At 43.3% G+C, this 21,386-nt stretch overlaps 1 protein-coding gene across 2 annotated transcripts in view; it reads right to left on the minus strand.

Moving 5' to 3' along the window:
* The window catches only part of PARP4 (poly(ADP-ribose) polymerase family member 4), a 72,134-nt gene that overhangs the window by 43,389 nt on the left and 7,359 nt on the right, over positions 1-21,386 (minus strand). For both annotated transcript variants that reach the window (XM_054973782.1, XM_054973783.1), the window contains 10 exons: positions 20,564-20,642; positions 18,213-18,320; positions 16,424-16,573; positions 14,110-14,247; positions 11,547-11,720; positions 9,842-10,002; positions 9,322-9,459; positions 8,694-8,792; positions 7,550-7,733; positions 6,416-6,572 (listed from right to left, as the gene is read on the minus strand). In XM_054973782.1, coding sequence (XP_054829757.1) covers positions 6,416-6,572; positions 7,550-7,733; positions 8,694-8,792; positions 9,322-9,459; positions 9,842-10,002; positions 11,547-11,720; positions 14,110-14,247; positions 16,424-16,573; positions 18,213-18,320; positions 20,564-20,642 — 1,388 coding nt within the window. The remainder of the gene's footprint in view (positions 1-6,415; positions 6,573-7,549; positions 7,734-8,693; positions 8,793-9,321; positions 9,460-9,841; positions 10,003-11,546; positions 11,721-14,109; positions 14,248-16,423; positions 16,574-18,212; positions 18,321-20,563; positions 20,643-21,386) is intronic.

A 21,386-nucleotide genomic window follows, 5' to 3' on the forward strand; every position in this document is an offset into this window, starting at 1 on the left:
CTGTTCGTTGGGGTGGGAGAGGATGGGTTCCGTTACAAACTGCTTTTTCAGGCATTCGAAAGCAGTTTGGCAATCGGAGGTCCATTGTAGTTTGGTGGAGGGTTTTTTAGCTTGGTCCCCTTTATTTTTTGTTTTCAACAATTCTGTTAAGGGGAGCGTGATTTGGGCGAAATTTGCTATAAAGTCTCTATAGAAGTTGGCAAAACCCAGGAAGGATTGTAGTTCTTTACGGGTGGTGGGTGTTTGCCATTCTTGAATTGCTTGTATTTTGGTTGGATCCATTTTTAAACCCTCTTGGGAGATGCAATATCCAAGGTAAGTGAGTTCGGTTTTATGGAATTCACATTTGGACAACTTGATGGGTAGTTTATTATTCATCAAGGTGGCCAGGACCTTCTGTACCATTTGAATATGTTCTTCCTCTGTGTCTGAATAAATTAAGACATCATCAAGGTACACCACCACCCCTTTGTACAGAAATTCGTGCAGAACTTCGTTTATCATGGACATAAATACAGACGGGGCTCCCGTCAATCCAAAAGGCATAACTAGGTATTCATATTGTCCGAGGGGCGTATTAAATGCGGTTTTCCACTCATCCCCTGCCTTGATACGGACGTGGAAGTAAGCATCTTTTAAGTCTAATTTTGTAAAGATCTTACCTTGGGCCACGACGTTGAGAAGGTCTCGGATGAGTGGTATAGGATAGGCGTTGTTGGTGGACACTGCATTAAGTCCTCGAAAGTCCGTGCACAGTCGTAGTCCCCCATCCTTCTTTTTCACGAAGAGAACCGGAGCGGCGTGGGGGCTGTTGGCTGGGCGGATGAACCCTCGTTGGAGGTTGGTGTCGATGAATTTCCGGAGCTCTTCTCGTTCATGGAGACTCATGGGATAGAGTCGTCCTTTGGGCAGTGAGGCTCCGGGTAAAATTTCCACCGCACAGTCCGTTCGTCGGTGCGGGGGTAGAGTATCAGCTTCCTCCTCGGAAAAAGCGTTTAGAAAAGGCCAATACGGTTCGGGTATTTGGTTGATTTCTTCTTGAGTAAGAAGGGCCTTTTCAGTATGAGTTGGATCATTGCCCCAGTTTTGGTTCCAACGGTGATTTTTGCAGTTGGCATGACTGAAGGTGATACATCCTTGTGCCCAGTCTATGTAGGGATTGTGATCACATAGCCACTTGCTGCCTAGAATTAACGGGTATTTGGCAGTGGAGCTGATGACAAAAGACCTCTTTTCCCAATGTTGTCCCATGCCTGTGATCACTGGGATGGTCTCAGTGGTAACAGGGTTCATATTGGTGCCATCCATTTGTTCAAAGATTACTGGATTTTGTAATTCCCGAGTTGGTAAGACTAGTCCATTGACTAGAGCTGGGGCGATGATGTCTCTCGAACAGCCCGAGTCGATAAGGGCTTGCACTCGGATGTGCATTTTTCTCTCTGGGTTGATTAGAGTTACTGGCATGAATAAGATGGACCCAGGCGGCCGGTTCCGTGCAGGGACGGGCTTGGGGCGGATCTGTCGTTTGGGCCCTCTTACGACAGATCCATCTCGTTTCCCGACTGGGGGCTTTCGGGATTGACTTCTGCGTTTGGGGAAGCGGGGTCGTATTCCATAACTTCTTCCGCTTCCAGTCCTCTCTCTGAGGCGGGCCTTTGGGAAGCGCCGCGGCCTCTGTTCGCGCGTGGCGCGGGAATCGGGCGTTGGAGAGTAGGAAATGGAGCAAGGGTTGGGCGCCGTAGTTGAAGCGGAGGTCTTTGCACAGGCCGGTAGGGGCATTGTGCTGCAAAGTGACCGGCTTGTCCGCATTGCAAACACAGCCCTTGTTGCCATCTAGCATCTCTCGCTCCACGGGTGGCGTACCCAGCTCCCCGTCCTCCCTTCTGTAAAGTCAAGGGTCTTCTTTGTCCCGTTTGTTGTTGTTGTTCAACCAAACGGACTTCCAAAATGCGATTCTCAACTTCGCATGCAAGTTGGATCCAACCTAACAACGTAGGGGGATTGTCCTGCATGAGGGCTCTGTCCAAAAGTCTCGGGTTTAGTCCTTGCTTGAACAGAATGATTTTGGTGGACTCCTCACATCTAGGGCATTTGGCGGCCAATTGTCGGAATTTCGTGATATAGTCTCTCGCCGACATGCTGCCCTGTTTAATGGCTTGCAATTCTGTTCGGGCCCTGGTTTCCTCTAAGGGGTCTTCATATTGCGCTCGAATAGCATCCACCAACCCCTGGAGAGTATTAAGTTCCGGGGCCCCGATATTGTATAGTCCTACATACCAGTCCGCTGCTTTGCCTTGTAAGCGGGAGCCGAGATGTTCAATTTGACTGGCCTCGCTGCCGAAGAGGTGTCCCCACCGGTTGAAGAATTGCACGACTTGCACTAGAAAAAATCCCAGTTTGGAGGGATTCCCATCAAAAGTAGCTTCCAGTTTCACCCAACCCATCGGGAGGTCTTGCCTCGGAGCCGGTGCTGGGTAGAAGTCCGTCGGAAGCATCAATGGCACTTGAGGTATGGGGGGACCCGGTTGTGGTAGCGGTGCTGGTTGCGCTGGCGGCGGCATCACCGGTTGAGCCGGGGGTGGCGGCCTCGGCTGGGCTGGCGGTGGTGCTCTCGGCTGGGCTGGCGGTGGTGCTCTCGGCTGCAGTCGTGGTCGGACAGGCGGCTGCAATCTCGGTCGGGCTGGTGGTGGCAATACAGGAGGTGCTGGCAGTAGCGGTTGAGGTGGAGGTGGCCGGTGCGGCTGAGTAATGACCGGCCGCTGAGGGACGGGTTGGTGGGGTCGTAGTGGTGTAGGCCCCACCGGTTGGTTTGGAGGTGGTATTACGGGCTGCTCAAGTGGCAAACGTATCGGTTGCTGCGAAGGAGTTAGTTGCGGTCGAAGCGGAAGGGGCCGCAGCGGCGAAGGCCTGATGGGTGGTGGGCCGCGCGGGCTTGCCCCTCTCGGCGTCGTGTCTCTGGGACGCAAAGGCTGGTCTTGTGGCATCGGGGCGCTCGGGGTTTGTTGAATGGGAACCACTTCAAGCGGTCGTTGCGGTAATTCCTCCTCAGAAGGGGCCGGAGGCTCTTCCATCTGATCCGGCCGAACTGTCGTTGGAGAAGCGGGAGGGGGTATCACCGTCGTTTCGGTTGGACGGGTTGGCCCTTCTTCCTCCTCTCTAGGCTCCTCCGCTGGAGTCTCCTTGGGAGATGGATCCCCGTCCGATTTAGGGGTTTCCGTCGGAGTCTCTCCAGGTACCTCAGCTGGAGTATCCCCATGCGGCGGGGTTTCGTCTTTTCTAGGGAGTTCCGCGGGCGACTCTCCCGGTTCTCCAGGATAGTATTCCTCCTCTCCCGAAGGCAGCGGCTGCTGCGGGGCGTCCTCCACTGGATAGGACATGACACTTTGGAGGGTGGCGATTTGTACCGCCATTTCTTCAGGTGAGATTCTCTCCCCTGCCCCCATCGCTGAGATTAGGTGAATGGCATGAGCCAAACTTTCCTCCATATCAATCAGCCTAGCTTCCAACTGTTGCATTCGGCTAGGACCCGGTTGCCCCATCCCGGAACCTCCTTCGGTTGTACTCACCGGGGAAAACGGCCCCCAAGGCGGAGGATCTCCTTGATCGACTCGTGATCTCGCTGCTAGAATTCCTTTGGCTAGGTCCGTCACTGCCGAGATGCCGGAATCTACAGCATGGGTGCGACTTTGCATTTGCACCCAACTATGTTCAGGAACTTCCGTTGGCTCTTTCCATGGGGCAAGTTCCGAATAATCCCAACTCAGGGCGCCGCGGCGAGATGTGTTCCCGTCCGTCTGTTCGGCCGTCCTGTTCCAAAACAGCCACGGTTGGCTGCTATCCAGCTCAGGGACAGTCTCTAGGCTTCGGCGTCCGTCCATCGAAACTCTTGGATGAAGCCCTCCGGCCCTGCGCTCTCGCGTTTCTCGGGGTCTGGCTCCCCACTCCGACGGGGTGGGTAGCGAGATCAAGGGGAGAGCGGTAGCCGTCGGCCTTGTCCCTTCACTGCTGAGGTCGATGAGAGGCGGTGTAGACGTCGAAGCTCCAGCCCCGGCTGGCACATGAGATTCTTGGGGTTGCACTGTTTGACTGTCGGGAGACGCATACGGATCAAACAAAGGATCCCTGTCCGGGACTACCTTGGATTCCGCTGGGCCCGACTCAGGCATGATTGGTAACAAAATGTCAGCTTGTGGCTAGATAAGGCTCTTCCTACAGGTTCCCTTTCAAAAGCAAACAGGAGTCCATTGATTGAACAAGGAAACTTTACTGCAGAAAAGGTCCATTATAGTCCACGGTCCTGAATAGGAGACTCAGGATGGTACACAGTCATTGTTACCAATGAAGGGCAAAGCATGAGGTACAAAGTAACAATACCCATCTGGATTTGCCTCCCCCCACAGTTCTCAAAACAACATCTCTCAGTCCTGGGAAGCTGCTCTCCTTCAAGGCCAATGCTTGGTGGAACGGTGTTAGACAAAACAGTCGCCTCCGGTGGGAATGCTGCCTGGGAACTGGTGCACCTGGGAAGAAAGCACTTAAACACTAGAAGCATTAGAAAATGGAGTCAGTACAGTTTAGATATACACTGGACCTGACAGCCACTTCGGAATTATGGTATTTCCGAATTTTCCCCTGCTTCAGGCTGCACACCCCTACTTTTGTGTGAGGCCTGGCCCTGGCTCTGCCTTTCATCCACCCTTTTATTCCCCTGCATCCTGATTGATTGAACAGCAAACAATCCAGTTTTTCCCCTTTTTAAAAAAAAATGTAAATAGCAAGGTTGCAACATTAGTGCCTTAAAGAAAAAAAAACCTTGAAACCGGGGAAAGGAAGGACACTGCAATACGGCTAGCACAAAAACTCTGCAGAGAGCCCTGAATCCCACTTGACATTTTAAAGTATTCACCTGGGCTTCCTGTACTTTTTTCTCCATTCTTTTTTGGTGTGTTCTTAAAAAACTTTTAAACAGTGATGTTCCAAACTTTGTGAGATTAAAAAAAGACAAAAAAATCCCAAGAATGGAGTAAACGGATGAGCCCTCAGTCGATCAACTGAGGAAACTGAGGAGTCAGCTAGTGAAACTCATGTGTCCTCAAACCCCGCAGTAGAAATGAGGCATTTTTCTATTGCAGAAATTAAAAAGAGAAAGTTCGAACTACACCCCCTACACACAAATGTCCAACAAGGACTTGCAGGGGCATCTCATTTTCCCCTTTCCTCCCTCTTTCCCTTCCCTGAAAGCCCCACAGTCTTTCACTTTTTCCTGCCTCATTCTTTCCCTCCACTAGTCAATGAACCTTAAGCTCCAACCCTGTCTTTAGTTTTCCTTCCTTCTCTACCTCTGGCAGCCTCTCCCAGGGAAAAGTCTCATTGATTTGCATAGTGCTGACTGTCAAACCAGGACCAGCTGCACAGTGAGGAACCCACTAGTACTTATAGGGGCATCTAACCCCTCTGTATCACTTTCCCCACATTCTTTCCTCTTTCTTTCTTCCTCACATATTCTCTCCCTTCGCTGCTCTCCTACCCACCTGCTCACCAATCTACATTTTATCTGCCATCTTCAGTTATATTTATTATTATTTACTACATTGATATCCTACCTTTCTCCACAACATGGACCCAAAGCAGCTTGCATCATTCTCTTCCATTTTATCTTTTAAAAACCCTATGATTCATGCATGCTGTGTGGTAGCAAGTCAATAGCCACAGAGAGCATTTGTTTCTTAAAGCTACAGGAGCTGCTTCTATTATTTGGGCTTTAAAAAAAACTGTGGGTTTTTTAGTTGCTGGAGTTTTCTGCAAATCTGGGGCTTTTCTCAGGAGTTGTAGAAAGATCTTTCTGGTCTGTTCATGGCTCCAGTCTCTGGATTTATGTATCCACAGATACACACAGTCTCCAACTCCCTCTCCGTATTGATACAGATCTAGATAAAATCTCTCCCCTCAATTCCATCCTCTCATCCAAACAGAACACTTCACTCCTGGCTCCCTCTCTCTCATTGGATCTTCCTCTCCTTTTATAATTCAGTCACTCTACTTCACATATACATACTTTCCTCACTCCCATTCAACATCCTTATCTTTTAAGCCACCTGTATAGAATTATATATACAATTACAACATTTAATGGCATTATCTGCAGATGTTATATGCATTCTTTCACAGCTGGAACACAAGTAAAGAAAGGCAGCTCCTCACAAAACATCTTTGTAGCGGATACTACCGTGGGAATGGTAGTGCCAACTCATTCCACAAAAGCAAGAAAACCAGGAATACAACCACAGATCCCACATCAATCCAGGTTTCCCCCAAAATGTTTTTGCTGATTTATTTATTGCATTCTACATTCCAGTGGCGGAATGAATATGGAAATAAACAAGCTTCACAATTTTATATGGAAAACATTTCTTACCTTCACGTTGTGACGGATACTCTAGGACAGGCGCCTGGTCTTCTAGCTCAGTCTGGATTGTGGGATGGAATTCCTTTACTTCGTCATCGGCAAGGCAAAACTTAACCACGTATTTCATTTTGATCTGACTAGTTCTATATACCACAAACTCATCATCCTTACGGAAGAAAAAAGAAAGTAAATCGTAGGATCTTTACCGGAGCAGCAAACCAATTTATGAGTGAATTTTGCATAATGTTTCACTCAGGCAGCCACTGAGAGCTGGTCATGGCACATATGTGGAAGATTCAGAATGGGACAAGGTGTCATGATAAACCAAGGAGAGGTACAAGGCAGAGACCCAAGGTGTTCGTTGGAAGCTTCGTAGAGAGATGGGGACTCTCAAGGCTGACAAGCCTAATTCATTTTCAGTTGAAGATTTTTCTCCTACGATATTGTTGTCAAATGGATGCCATTCAAGGCACACACTTTCTTTTTAAAACAGATTTATTCAACAATTGCTATTTCATTGTATTAGTTATTGTTGTTTTGTACACAGGTACAACACAATATTTAGAGGCAATAATGACTTCCAGTGTTAACTCCTATGAGGTGTCACAGTGCCTCGATGCCTTGTGCATTTTTTTTTTCTTCAAATGAAAACCTGGAGACACGAATTAGAATGAACACACACAGAGAATGGTTAACAAGAACTTAATCGTGGGTAATTCACAATATTGTGTTGTTTGGATCTCCTTACCTTGGATATGAGTATAAGTATTAATTGAATGTAATTAATTCAATTACATTCAATTGAATTTGAATGTAATTCAAATTACATTGAATTTGATTAAACGAACCTTGATTAAACGAACCTTGATTAAACGAACCTTGAAAGTCTCATCATCAAGATAAACATTTACATACTGTTTTACAGCATTCAATACACTTTATACATACATTATTATTTATACATATTATTTGTACATTCTGTCAGAATACACAATTTTATTTCATATGATTGCAGCAGTCCTTCCTTGCAATAACCCTGTAAGGTATGCCACTGTGATGATTTGCATACAGCTTTCTTTCATGGGGGAAAGGGGTGCTACTTTTTCACACTAGCAAAACAATTTGATTATTTAGATCTGGTACCTGGAAAGCTGAATCACTGCCTTTTGTCTTGCGAATTCCATGCATGCTGTCATAGCCTGACGGGGCAGTAGTTAATGAAATATCCTTCTGATAAGTATCCAAACAACCTCCAAGTGCTACATCACAAATCAATAGCAATCGAGTTCCATCTATTTTATTAGGCTGAGAGTACTTGATGCTTGTACTGTTAAATTAAAAAAAAAATACTCTTACACAAATGTTTTAAGTAGAATTCCTTAGCCCATGGTTTAAACACTTCAGTTGTAAAAAAGACATTTTGGACTGCATGTGAACCCCAGGGGAGCGCACAGTCTGATCTCTGACCTCATACTGGTCTTCTCATCCAAGCTTGATATGACAGGGTAGCCAAGGTTGCAGTCCATGTGCCTGCCCCATTGATGTATAAACAAGTGATGAGAGAGATCTCATTTTTTGCTCAAGAGGGGCATACAGGATGGTGCAGAAGGTACTCAGCGTACTTTAATAGCACAATCCTGAACAGTATTACACTGTTCTAAGTTCTCTGAAGTCAATGAGATGAGAAAGGTTTAACTGTACTTAGGACTGCACTGTGAGTGTACTACTGCTCACATAGCAGCATTGACACAGTTACTCCAACACTTCTATTCTCTACAACGGGACAAATGCACACATTTATTTATTTACTTCATTTATACCCCAACTTTCCCTCCAATGGGGACTCAAAGCAGCTTATGTTGTTCTCATCTCTTGCATTTTATCCTCATAACAAATCAGTGAGGTAAGTTGGGCTGAAAGTTCGTGACTGTCCTAAGGTCCCCCAGCAAGCTTCCTTGGCACAATGAAAATCTGAACCTGTGTTTTCCATATCCTAGTCCAGTACTCTAACCACTATACGCCACTTGCTCTCACATGTATATTTCTTTCTTTGAAGCAGGCGATTAGCCCATGACCATTCCGTGAGCTTCATGGGTGAACAAGGATTTGCACTCGGCTCTCCCTGGCCCAAGTCAAATACTCTTCACTTCATTATATTCTCTCTCGAAAGTGCAAGAAGCAGCGTGAAGTTGCCCTGACGGTAATATTAAAACATATTGCCAAAATGATACACATCATTACTCTTCCACCATAAAGAGAGATGTTACCATCAGTAAATATTCCAAACCTTATTGAATTGCTGAAATAAATGCCGCTACCCAAGTTTCCAGAATCAGTTCTTTTGATGCCGTGTTCTTCAACTACCACCTTTGGCAGGAGAAGGCCCCTGCAAACGAAAGATTAATGTTGTAAAGCATCCCAACACAGAGACACATGGTTTCTAGATACTAGTACCACGCATGTCATGAATCGGAGAGGGTAAGCAGGCAAGAAGGATTCCTGGAATCTATGGTCCAACTCTCTCCCCCATCAATCAGCATCAGGGAATAAGAACTACAAAGAAAGCTCTCATCCCTCCTCCCAACCTGCAGCTCACCACCTTCATATGCATATAATGGTGGAAGAGGCTGCAAGGATGTGGGAAGAAAGGGCCATAATTCCTCACTCCTTGTTATTGGTGCTGTTAAGAGACAGAAGCAATAATTGATCTCCTGCTTGCCAAGAATCCTAAACAGCAAGTCATCTTTACACTGTTTTGGCTGTTAATTAGGAATACCTTTTACCTCTCTACAGAGTGCCATCCAGAGAATGATGAATGGCTAGATAGTTGCCGTGGCACTCTCCTATTCATGACTGCAAACATACTGAGCAGAAAAGCAGGTACAAAAATGTGAGCAGATAACACAAGCTACTACCGAGAAAGGATGCCAACAAAGTTGCAAGGAGATGAAGTGTGGAATAAGGACTGGATGTTGCCAAGAGTACTCTCAAAAGCAGCCATTTCTCTTCTTCTGCCGACATTATATATTTGCAAAACTTCTACGGGACATTTGCTGCAAGACATTTTAAAATGAATATGGAGATTATATGAGTTTTTGCAGAAGACACATTTTAATTTCATTGCCAGCCACTAGAGACACAGAAACACAAATGCGATTGTATATCCTGCCTAATGTAATCTCAGTGCGTGGTGATGAGAGACTGTGACAGGAGAAAAGGTCTGGGCAGAGATGCTTACAGCAGGGCTAAGAGACCAGGAGTACCTGGGAGTAAAGCAAGTCATCACTTTATGGAACATTCCCCCACACACATTTTAAAGAAATAGTTCTTAAGAGTCTCTCAGAACTGATTTTGTAGAACTGTGACTAGGGGAAAAAAAGACTTTGAAACTAGGTGCTACAAGACTAGAAACAAGGTCTCAGTACTGAAACTTACCTGAAGTTACTTTGAACAACTTGCTGTTTAACTCTGTTAAACTCTTCACTACTTGCATCCAGAGCCTCTATCTTGCACCCCAAAGCCCGGTACTTGGAAAGGGATGGCGGGTTAGGACTGAACAGATTTGTTTCATGTACATTCAGCATATCCCTGATTAGCTATAAAAATAATAGACAACAGATATTCCATTTCTAGATAAGGTTACAATTAGTATTATCAATGTATAAAATGCCAGAAAGTAACATTACAAAAAAAAAAAACCCTGCCCTGAGGAGATTATAATTAAAACTAGATTTGCCAACTTAAAAAAAAATCAGAAAAAGAAGGAAAACAAATGTGGGAGAGCATACTAAAACAGTAAAATCCAAAAAAACACCCACTCCAATAGACATTAAAGGGAATATTTGCGAATGACATAGGCTTATTCTGTAACTCCCTCTCTTCGAAAGTGAGATTGGTGATCTCCCTATAAGCCAAAGCAAACTGAAGACATTTTTACTCTGGAAGACCTCAGAATTTAATAACAAAAAAAGTATGATGGCTACTGCCTTCTTGCACGGCTTGATTGAATTTATATGCTACTACTGATTACTGTTTTATGATATTTTAATTGTCTATGATATTGTAATTACCTGCATTTTTAAAATTTCTCAACTTAGTTGCCTGACACACTTCCTAAATAAACAAACTCTATGCAAATATGAAAGAACTCTGACTTAATACTTCCCTATACATTAGCAATTTGAATTATGTTGGTATTGTAAAGGGAATGAAAGAATAGAGCTGATAAAGAAGGGAGACCTATCAACCTGCCAATTAAAACAATATTTAGGATGCAACACAAGTGAGGTTTTTTAACCTCCAGACTGGGAAGATAGTCTGTCTAAATATACCGAATATACACCGAATCTATCTTCCAGGTTCTGAGGGCCTATACTCAAGAGCCTTTCACTTTAATTAAATACTAATCAACGCTCAGTATTTGCAGGAGAAGATGGGTTCTTCATCTTTCATTGGTTGCTATAAGTAAAGAAGCCTAGGTAATTCAGACTGATTAGTTTGAACCCGAGGATACCGAACAATAGATCTTTACACTTGGATGATCTTTGTACCAGAGAAGCAGCAATAAATAATATATTCCAATTGCCCAGTTGCTCATTGCAGACACCACAGAGCAACCTGTGTGGCATTCCTGGAGAGATGCAACACTCTGCTCAACCTATCACATTCCCTCGGGATGAAAAAAAATCAAACAATCTCAGAACCAGCTTCATACAAAGCATGCACGTAGCACTCTCGGAGGGTCAAGCTACAAGTGATGAATGACACTTGAACAGCAAGTGAACAGACTCACATGTATTCCTCCCTGTTCACTTGTGCTCCACTTGATCCCATGTGAACAGGGAGGAATGCATGTGAGTCTGTTCACTTGCCGTTCAAGTGTCATTCGTCACTTGTAGCTTGGCCCTGACAAACAGGATTTCCAAAACCAAGAACTAATGCACACATTGTTAGGAAATGTTTTACTTTAACAATATTTTCACATCTGTTATTAGATTGATCTATTAGAACTTGAACTTTAGAACTTTCTAATGCTCAATACTGTCACCACTGTGAAATTCACTAAACATAATTCTGATTACAAGTGCTTTACAACTGAAGGCACTGAAAATAGGCATCAAATGCTCATCAGAGACCTTACCTGGCAGAGATCCTGCTTGTTAGATAACAGCTTTTTGCAAACGTTGTCTTCTAGCCTGCTTTTATGAGGTATGATTTTGTAGAATTCTTCTATCAGTGCAGTCAGCTCTCTGGGAGATTTCCCTTCATCCAATGCCTTCTTGGTCTGAAGCAGAATGCCTTCTGCTTTGCTCACCTTTTAAGAAAATAAGCTATTTAGTTTATAGTGCCCGGTTTACATTTTTAAAATGTGAACGGCAAACACTCGTACATTAAGATACACATTTTTGGTGATGTTAATGCTACTTCAGTAAAACCATAGGATTTTCCAAAGCTTTATTAGCCAATAAGTTCACTAGAGTATGAAAAAGGAAGGCCACTGCCGAGACAGACTTTTGAGCTCATTGAAGAAACCTGAGAAAGGGTATCCCAGAGGCACTTGAGTCTTTTCCCCACTGTTCCCAAGTTCACTGAGCCAGTTTGGTGTAGTGGTTAAGAGTGCGGGATTCTAATCTGGAGAACCGGGCTTGATTCCTCATTCCTCCGCTTGAAGCCAGCTGGGTGACCTTGGGTCAGTCACAGCTCTCTCAGAGCTCTCTCAGCCTCACCCACCTCACAGGGTGTTTTGTTGTGGGGATAATAATAACATACTTTGTAAACCGCTCTAAGTGGGTGTTAAGTTATCCTGAAAGGCGGTATATAAATCGAATGTTGTTGTTGTTGATATAAATCAGAGACATTAGTGTCAAATGCAGGCCTTACAGGAAGGATGAGGGTAGAACAGCACTGCTGCTCTTTACCCCTTTAAAAGAAGATCAGGGAAGGCACTTTCGCTCTGGAAAAGGCAAGCACACAGCCTTCCAATACACAGAAAATGGAAACATTCACAAAATAGCAAGAGTTTGTTTTGAGGAGGGAAAGATACCTCTCTTGATTCTTGCCTTTAAATATAAAACTAAGCAAGCGCACCCAGGTTGGACTGATAGAGCAAGGGAGTACTCAGCCACTAAAATATGTTCAATGATAATGAAAAACTTCACAAAGTAGCACCAGCATGGGGGTGTGAGAGGAAGAATGGCATGCATCACTTATCCCAATGACACTGCAAACAATATTCAGCGGTTACCTATACGACACATTCTGCTTGCCAATCACAAAAGCAACAGGTGTGCATTGAATCACTAGTGGGTGGGATCTTGCCATTAAAAAAAAAATGCTATCTTGATTAAAGATAAAAGGATCCCATGCAACAGAGGAGCAATGACCATGCCCAACCTGGTGCAGAAGAACGGCTTACTCCCATAGGAACCTACTAACCACTCCAGGTGATGGCTGGCGATCTTCCAGAATTACAACTCATCTCCAGGCTTCAGTGATCAGAGTCCACGGCATTATAGCTCACTGAAGTTGCTCCCCTTCCCAAATTCGACCTTCCTCAGGCTCCACTCTTAAAATTTCCAGGAATTTCACAACCTGAAGCTGGCAACCCAGAAGCCCCTGTCATCTGAAGCTAGATGGGTGGCAACCTTAGAAAGGGCCTTCTTGGTCATGGCACCAAAGTTTTGGAATTCATCTGTCTCGCTCTATCATTGTCTTCCACCAGTGGGTGAAGACTTTTGTTGTGTTTGATGTTCCTTCACTAACTCTTATTATCCCTCCTCTGTCTGCACGTTTAAGTTTTATTTGTTTTAAATATTTTAATATATATTTGTATTTTCAATGCTGTTTTAATGTCTGAAATGTTTGCCGCCTTGGACACCTTGTATTGCATGGAAAGGTGGCACAGAAATGTTTAAAACAAAATAAAATAAATAAATAGAAGTACTAAAACACACTGAGTGCTTCAGTGCCCAGATCACATTTAGAGCCAAACTACAAGTGACGCCTGACACAGGTTGGACACTTGTCAGGTTCCGTCAAGTTTTTATGGGAAACGTAGGCAGCTTGGTGGAATGTTGGACAAGTGACAGTTGAAAAGTCCATTGGACAGCAGTCGAAGAGCCAAGCTGCAAGACCAGGATGCCTACATTTCCCATAAAAACTTGACGGAAGCTGAAAAGTATCCAACCTGTGTCAGGCGTCACTTGTAGCTTGGCTCTGAGGTATCCTAATGAGGGAATGCATGGACAGGTCTCCTTCAACATTTTGCAATTCTGAGGAGGCATTCCAGATAGGAGCCATTTCTTCAAGGCCCAATTTCATGTGGCTGTAGTCCATGCAAGAATATGGAACCCATGCAGGTGAAGATGATCCCATGGTCTTCTCCCACCCAATCAGCACTGCTGGAAGAACAACACTTGGGTTAGAAAAACCAACACAACTAGCTCTGCCCATCTGGTTGCAGCAAAGTCATGCATCCCACAGCCTCATGGGATCACACCACAAGCAAGTGCAGCCAGAACAGAAGAGGAAAAACAAGGCAGAACTGCTTGTCCTTTATGCAATTAACACACTGCCATGTTTAATCCCAACCTAGCTGGATGCCAACATCTAGAAAGAGAAAATACATTTGCTTGCCATAGCACTTCTATTACTCCCTATTCTATTGAGTAGGGAGCAAAAGTTTTCAAGAGGAATGGCCTTACATCATTTAGGCTGATGCTAGTTACTGGCTTAAGTAACAGATGGTTCAAGAACCCGAGTGCTTCAGCCCAGATCAGTTCCACGAACACACCAACTTCTTCAGACAATGTGCTGCAATTGATGGCTTCTTCAACAAGCATCTGCAATATACCACAGAAATCAGGACACTGCAAAGTAATCATTCTTAAATAGCAATTCATAGTAAAAACTAATCTTATAGACAGAAACAGCAGTCAAGTAGTTAAAATGCATTTTTGGCGCCATCTGGGGATTGCTAGCAGCCCTGGAGAAAAATTTTCTGACCCTTTAATACAGGCTTAATGGAATGTTATTGACCAGTGATGTTATTTACCTTCTTGCCATCAAAAACTTCAACTGCTTATTTCCATACATTAAACCATTTTTTTCCAGGCTTAGCCACCTAATTGATAAGCTACAAAAAAGGAGTTTGTCTGTCATGCCCTTTTCTCTCAAGCCATTTGTAGAAGACAAGTTTGGAAATAGAAAGTGCACATCGCATTTAGCAAATTCCTAGCTCATATTGCATTGCACTTCTTCTTAATTTCTCCTATTTCCATTCCGGGTAGAAGCAATGTGATTGGCCAGAGACCCTGGGGCCCCAAGTTGACCCTGGGAACAGAAAAAAAGCGGTCGCCAGATGTAGCCCCCAGGACCCTCAAGGGAACTGCCATTTTGATTCCTGTCTCAACATGAGTCTAGAAAAAAAAAGATAGAACCTGTATCACACCACTATCAAACAGCAGGGAGTCATGCCAAGGGTGCATGGAATACAAGGCAGCTCATCCATCAATCACGCAAAGCCCATCCTATGAGAGATTAAACCAGAAGGCCATCCTCCAAAGGTCTTTGAAGCCTCCTCCCAAGCAATTTGACCATCATGAATGATGAGTATTTCCAAAACAATATGCAACAGATTGATTCCAGCCAGTTTCCCCCCATATCTTAATGACTAAGCAGGAATATTCCTGCCCTGCCCTAACCCTGTTAATCACCCAACCAGATAACTTCAAAAGCTCTGGCTACATGTACAGCACAGACTTTGTGAATCCCCTGAATTCAGCAGCAGATCAGAAGAAGTAAAGGGCAAGCTTCCAGTAACTCTCTTAACAACCTCCAGGCACTAACAAGCAGACAACAGAAGTAGAGTCTATCTAGAAGCTCTCATATCAGCTTCCTCCCCACTTGAAATTTGGGCGATTCTCCAGAATTAGGTTTTCTGATAGCTTTAATGCAGGGCAAGATCTAGCAGCTAATCACCTTATAAGAAACCAGTCATCCTCCCAGAGAGAGCCAGCTGTCACTTCCAGTCTTTTGTTCACTTATCACTGCCTATGTCAGCATATTCCAGATTATGAACATCTGTATGAGTTGACCGCCCCACATTCTTCCACCTGACAGTTAATGTTAAATCACCTAACAGAATTCAAACTAAGCAACCTGATCCTAGCACCTCCAGCATTTTTACAGTATAAATATAGCACCTCCTCTAATCCCTAATACTTTGCGGCAGATTTTCCTGACTGGCCAGTGACTGCCCCTGTGTGATTTGGCATGAGTTCCATAGAGACACAAAGTGGTCTCTGTCTCTACACTCCTTTCTTCCACTCTCCACATCAAGACTGTACAGGATTTCAACACTCTACAGGACAGGTTGTATGCCCTGATTTTCCCTCCTCCAGCCTTTTGTCATTTTCCCTTATAGACTAGTAAGATGTTAGGGAAATATTTTTGAGTCTTCTATTTTAAAATCTCTCCTCCACACTTTCTCATAACAATTATTTAATTTGGCTTCTTCTTGAGTGTTTATTCAATAAAAACCTTTTGATTAAGAATGCTCATTCCCCCTCAATCTTTTGGGTGATGTGCTGAATCTAGATCTTGGTATAACACAGGTTAAAGTTCCCAATATATTGTTTTAAATACCCAACAATAGATGTATTTGTTTTGTGCTAGTGCGAGGATCAGGGTTTTTTTTCTGGGAAAAGAGGTGGTGGAACTCTCAAGAGGGAAATGAGGAAGAAACACACAGGATTCTTGGAAATCATATTATTTTCGAGCACTATTGCTGATTATTTTCAAGAGGTTCCCCCTGAAAAAAAGACCTGGCGAGGATGCCTTCACTTGTTATGGGGCCTTCAAATAAATAGCAGTTTAGGTAACACAGAGCAGCCATCTTCTTTAGCTTCATTGTATGCAAGAGGCATATGACAATGTTCATGTTGAAGAGAGGCCTCATACTTCTAGATCTGAAAAATAATATTAATTAACGGGACAAGAATTAAAAACTTTGCTAACCTCTTGTAATTTTGTTGAAGCTAAATGCTCTGCTTCATGTGGAAAGTCTTTTCTTAATTCAAAATCTGCTTTCTTCAGATGTTCAATACAAAGCTCATAGGCTCTTCGTGCCTCCTCAGAAGTGTTAGCCGGTGCATATTGCTTTTGGTCCTGTGTCAAAAATGCATAAACGTTTCACAAAATCATCCTGTCACAAAAATTCTAGTTTATCTTGTGCTAGGGGGTAACTGGCTATGGTTTAAAAGGCATGTAAGCCTGCTCCCAAACCTGTTTAAGTGGCAGAGTTTGCAGGCAGGGAACGCTTTGAAATTTAGCTCTAAGAGAGATCTAGAGACTTCTGTCAATAAGATTGAGCACACTCACTGAACTTTAATGTTCCTGTTTCTCTGAAGGAAGTCATGTCAGCTGGATTCAAACCAGTTTAAAACTCAGATGTTCTTTTGAACAATTGAACTTTTAACATGTTTAGCGAAGTGGGCAACTTGTGGCTTTATTGATGCTTTGAAGCTCAAATGCCTAGGATCAAACTTAACTATATCAATAGAATACTACAGCTATGGATCTAGGCACAGAAACAGCCCCAGCTGACTCTACAATGCCGATGTTATCCAAAACAGTACCATAACAGGGAATTTGAGCAACCTCTGTAAAGACAGAGGAAATGGTGGAAAAAAGGGGTGAGAACTTTTTTCACCTCTCCTATAACATTAGAATTCAGGGGTCTCTGCTAAAATTGATGGACTGTTGGATTCAGAACATTCAGAAGAAAGTATTTCTGCAAACGATATGTAATTAACTTGTGGAACTCACTGCAACAGGATGTAATGACGGCCACTAACTTGGATGGCTTTAAAAGGGGATTAGGAAATTCATGCAGGACAGATGCAGCAGCAGTTATCTGCCATGATGATTAAACAGAACTTGCATGCTTAGAGGCAATAAGCCTCTGAATAATACAGCCGAAGAGCAACAATAGGGGCTTGGACTCTGTGCCCTCTTATAGACCTTCCTGGGGCATCAGTTTGGCTCAGTGAGAAACAGGGTGCTGAAGCAGAAGGATCAGCTGGTCTGATCAAGGGTTGCTCTTCAGTCTTATCAGTCAGGTATAACCGAAACAGAGCATCCTAAGGGTGTTTCAATACTATTAGTGCAGTAGACCTTGAACAAGCCTGCTCCCAGCTTACATAGAAAAGGAGGCTGGGGCAGGCTGAGGTGGCAGAGTCAGAGCGTACCAGTTCTATCTTGTATGCCAAGCATAATATGTTTTTTTCATTGCCGTGGTGCAGCTCATGGGTTTGAGTTCCATAGTTAAATTGGCATAAACAAAGGATGGGATATCAGTCCAACAAACACCCTGGCCTTTCCATATCCTCTACGTCTGGTGTAGTGGAAAAGGAAGATTGCAGCGATAAGCCCTGCCCATCCAACCTACACGCATTCACTGGAATACACATATTGAGCCAGGGCACACACAGGCTCTAGAATACGCACAGGCTGATATGGTGCTTGCTGTTCCAGTCCTGCTCCCTCCCCCAAACCATCCATTCTAACTAACTGGAATGTTTGGAAATGACTAATAACTACTGATATACAGGCTGTGATTTACAGTTCTCATCCTTATGGTGACCGGAAGCTGATGCCTTAGCACAGTCATTTGTCATCTTACTACCGCTAGGGATTTTAATGTAAAAAAGAGCCAGTGACCACCTTAGCGAGTTGAATATTGTACTCAAGCCACTGAAGAAACGAATTAACTTGTTGTGATCATTACAGAAATCCCACAACCTACCTGGACTCCATCTAATACACTGTAATGTGTGCATATGAGGAAGAGGTGATCCCGAAACTGAGAAGCACACTGAAGTTCAACAACAGCATATTCACCATGTGCTGAAACCTGAAAAATGGTGTTTTAATTAATTTCTAACTTGAAATTAATTAACAGAGCCCATCACATGAAACTCACCCAAATGAGCTGCCTAGCATACCACGAAACACCCATCATAAAATACTGTTCTTTTCTGCAATAACCAACCAAGGGATTTGATATGATAATTTGGGTATTTTTTGCTAGCGAGCCACCACTTCAGAATACCTTTCACATATATAACCAGATATCATGGTTAAGGAAGATACAGCCAATAGTAGCATTTTTTTTCTTCACTGCTAGGGGTTTTCTACACAGGTTTCTACCATTGGTTCCAGACCCATACAGCTTTGATATATCCCTTGATTTACACACACACACTTTTTTGCCTTTAGTTTTCACTGAGTTTTTTGGGTTTTCCCCATTTTTTTCCTGGTTCTTTTGAGACAGCTTTTACCCTGATATTTTTTCTGGAAACTGATTCTGAGTCAATTTTTTCCTTGTGCATAATGTTTCTTTTGGTTTTGTTTGTCCCACCCATTCCCACCCACCTCTAACCCACTTTTTGATGATTGGATGTTCATCATCATCCTCCCTCTCTCCTGTTTTTGTGTTCTATCTTTAAAAGAACACAACACTTTCATAGCATTATATTGACCTGCCATTGAAACAATACATGCAACAGATACTCTGAACTCCCAGCTTTCATTTAAAAAAAAAGGTAACTCTCTAGCCTGTTTCATTGCAGAGATATGCCTTTTTCTTATAGCTCTGCAAGGAAAGGGACTAGAAACTTACTTTTTTAAAAAAACGAAAGCTGGGAATTCAGAGAATCTGCTGCATGTATTGTTACAATGGTAGGCTGATATAACACCATGAAAGTGATGATTTAAAAAATATTACAACAGCTCTAGGGGCCCAGGGGAGTGGGGAGGTGGCCGCTTCTGGCATCAGAAAAAGCAGAGTGGTTTGAAAAGCACGTAGTCACTGCTGCCCCAGGCTCAGTCCCAAGAGAGGTCAATTTGCACCATCAGTGCTGGCCTCTACCTCCTCGCTCTGGGTCAGGCTGGGTGGGGCTTTCCAGTTTGGAATGCGGTGGCGGGGGGGGGGGGGTGCTTAGGTATGGATGGTGGAACTTTTAGGCTTCCCCATGCAAAGACCTCCCCATGTGTTCATTTTCAATCTTTTTTTGTAAATCCAGCACTTATATTGCTATAACATTGTAAGTTTGAGTAAAAGATAAAAAGTGTATGTGTGTGTGTTGTGACATCACTGATGATGCCACCCATGACAACAGCACCCTCACTTGAAAATCCTAGTAGAAAAGAGCGAGAGGCCAGAAGCACCTATAAGACTAAAAAGATCTGTAGTAGGGTATGAGCTTTCATGAGCCACAGCACACTTCTTCAGAACAACACGAAAGCTCATAACGTTCCACAAATTTTGTTAGTCTTATAGGTGCTGTTTTCTTGCTGTTTTCTGCTGCTACAAACAGACTCATACAACTACCCAACCTGAAAATCCTAATTATTTAAGGAACGTGCAACACAAAATAAACCATCTCCATAACTGTAAAAATGCAAAGGGAGGGCAGGCGATCAGAAGAACTACACCCAAACCGCTTCCAGTGCTTGGGGATCAACTGCTTAAAAAATCAGGAATAAGTCAAGTGTATAGAAAAGCTCCTAGATTCATATCACAGCAACTACTGAGAATGTAGTGAATATTGTCACACATGAACGCTTAAAGTCCTGAATTCTGTGAAACCAGCATTTCCCTTCTTTTTGGACATGTTCAAGTTAACTGTGGCAATCACCTTTAGGTGGCTGTGAACATTTACTAAAGCATATCTGATATCTCCCTGAATTTCCCAACCTTCCCTAAAGTTGTCAGAATTCACATGTAAATTTCAATCACAATTGAACTTGGGGCATTTTAAAGAATGATAATTCCAGAGAAACTAATTACCATCCCACTTGAAACACAGCAATAGCACTGTAATCAAGTCATAGCACTAGTTTACAGCTCATGAACAGATTTCCTTACTGATGGAATCATGTCAAGGATAATCAAGATCTGATGGGACCATTTTGCAAGAAGGGCTGGTGTCCAGGTCAGCACGCATATGACAAGGTGGACGCCGCCTCAGATAAGCTTATGCCATAATAAATTTGTTAGTTTTGAAGGTACTCCAAGATACATATGTTATTTAGGTTCAGTATGGCAGAGCGCTGCCAAGGCTGAACATTAAAACGGCAAAAACAAGTTCTTACCTTTTCGAGGACATCATACTTTGCAATCTCAAAGTCTTCAGGAAAATAAGGAATATCTTTATCATTATCTGAAAACCATCTGAAACCAATAGAAGAAAATCAGGCTCTTTATCATTATTGAATGTAATTAAGCCTACTTGCATGAAAGCCAGCAGCCTAACTGAAACAATAAAGTGTCACTATTAACTAGGTTAATAATAACAATAATAACAACAATAATAATAGGCACAAGAGTTGCCAATAGCCTGGAGAAAAAATGTCCTGTCCTTTTAATAGAGGCTTAATGGGCTAATTTACCAGGTGATGTTACCAGGGAGTTATTCATTATACATTGACAAGATTTTTAATTCTGAAAACACAACCTACAAACAAAACTTGTAAGGGCCAGGTAGGTCCTTTCCTGCTCTCATACATAACATTATGTGGACCACGAGAGCTGACAGGAATTGATTATGTCTTTGCGCCTGCCATTTTTAATGATAAAGACCAAGACAGATATAAAACCAGGGTTGGGAGTATGTAGGGGAAGGGGTAGAAGGAAACTGTTTGAAGGCTTCTGTTCTGGATGGCTTTTTTTTGGTTCCTACTTCTCTGGGGAATTAAACCATTTTTTTGTAAATGTTTCTACGCTTTAAGCCTCTATTAAAGGAACAGAACTTTTTTTTTTCTCTTGGCCACCCTAGTCACAACCTACACACTTGCACTGTGTGATTTGCCTTGGGTCTCAGTGAGAAAGGCAGGCTATAAAATAAATAAAAAAATAAAAATAAAGACATGTTAGGCTGATGGTTGGTGATAGGCCCAAGGTCACTCAATAAGATTC

Source organism: Eublepharis macularius, chromosome 3 (assembly GCF_028583425.1).
Source record: "Eublepharis macularius isolate TG4126 chromosome 3, MPM_Emac_v1.0, whole genome shotgun sequence".
Classification (NCBI taxonomy): Eukaryota; Metazoa; Chordata; class Lepidosauria; order Squamata; family Eublepharidae; genus Eublepharis; species Eublepharis macularius.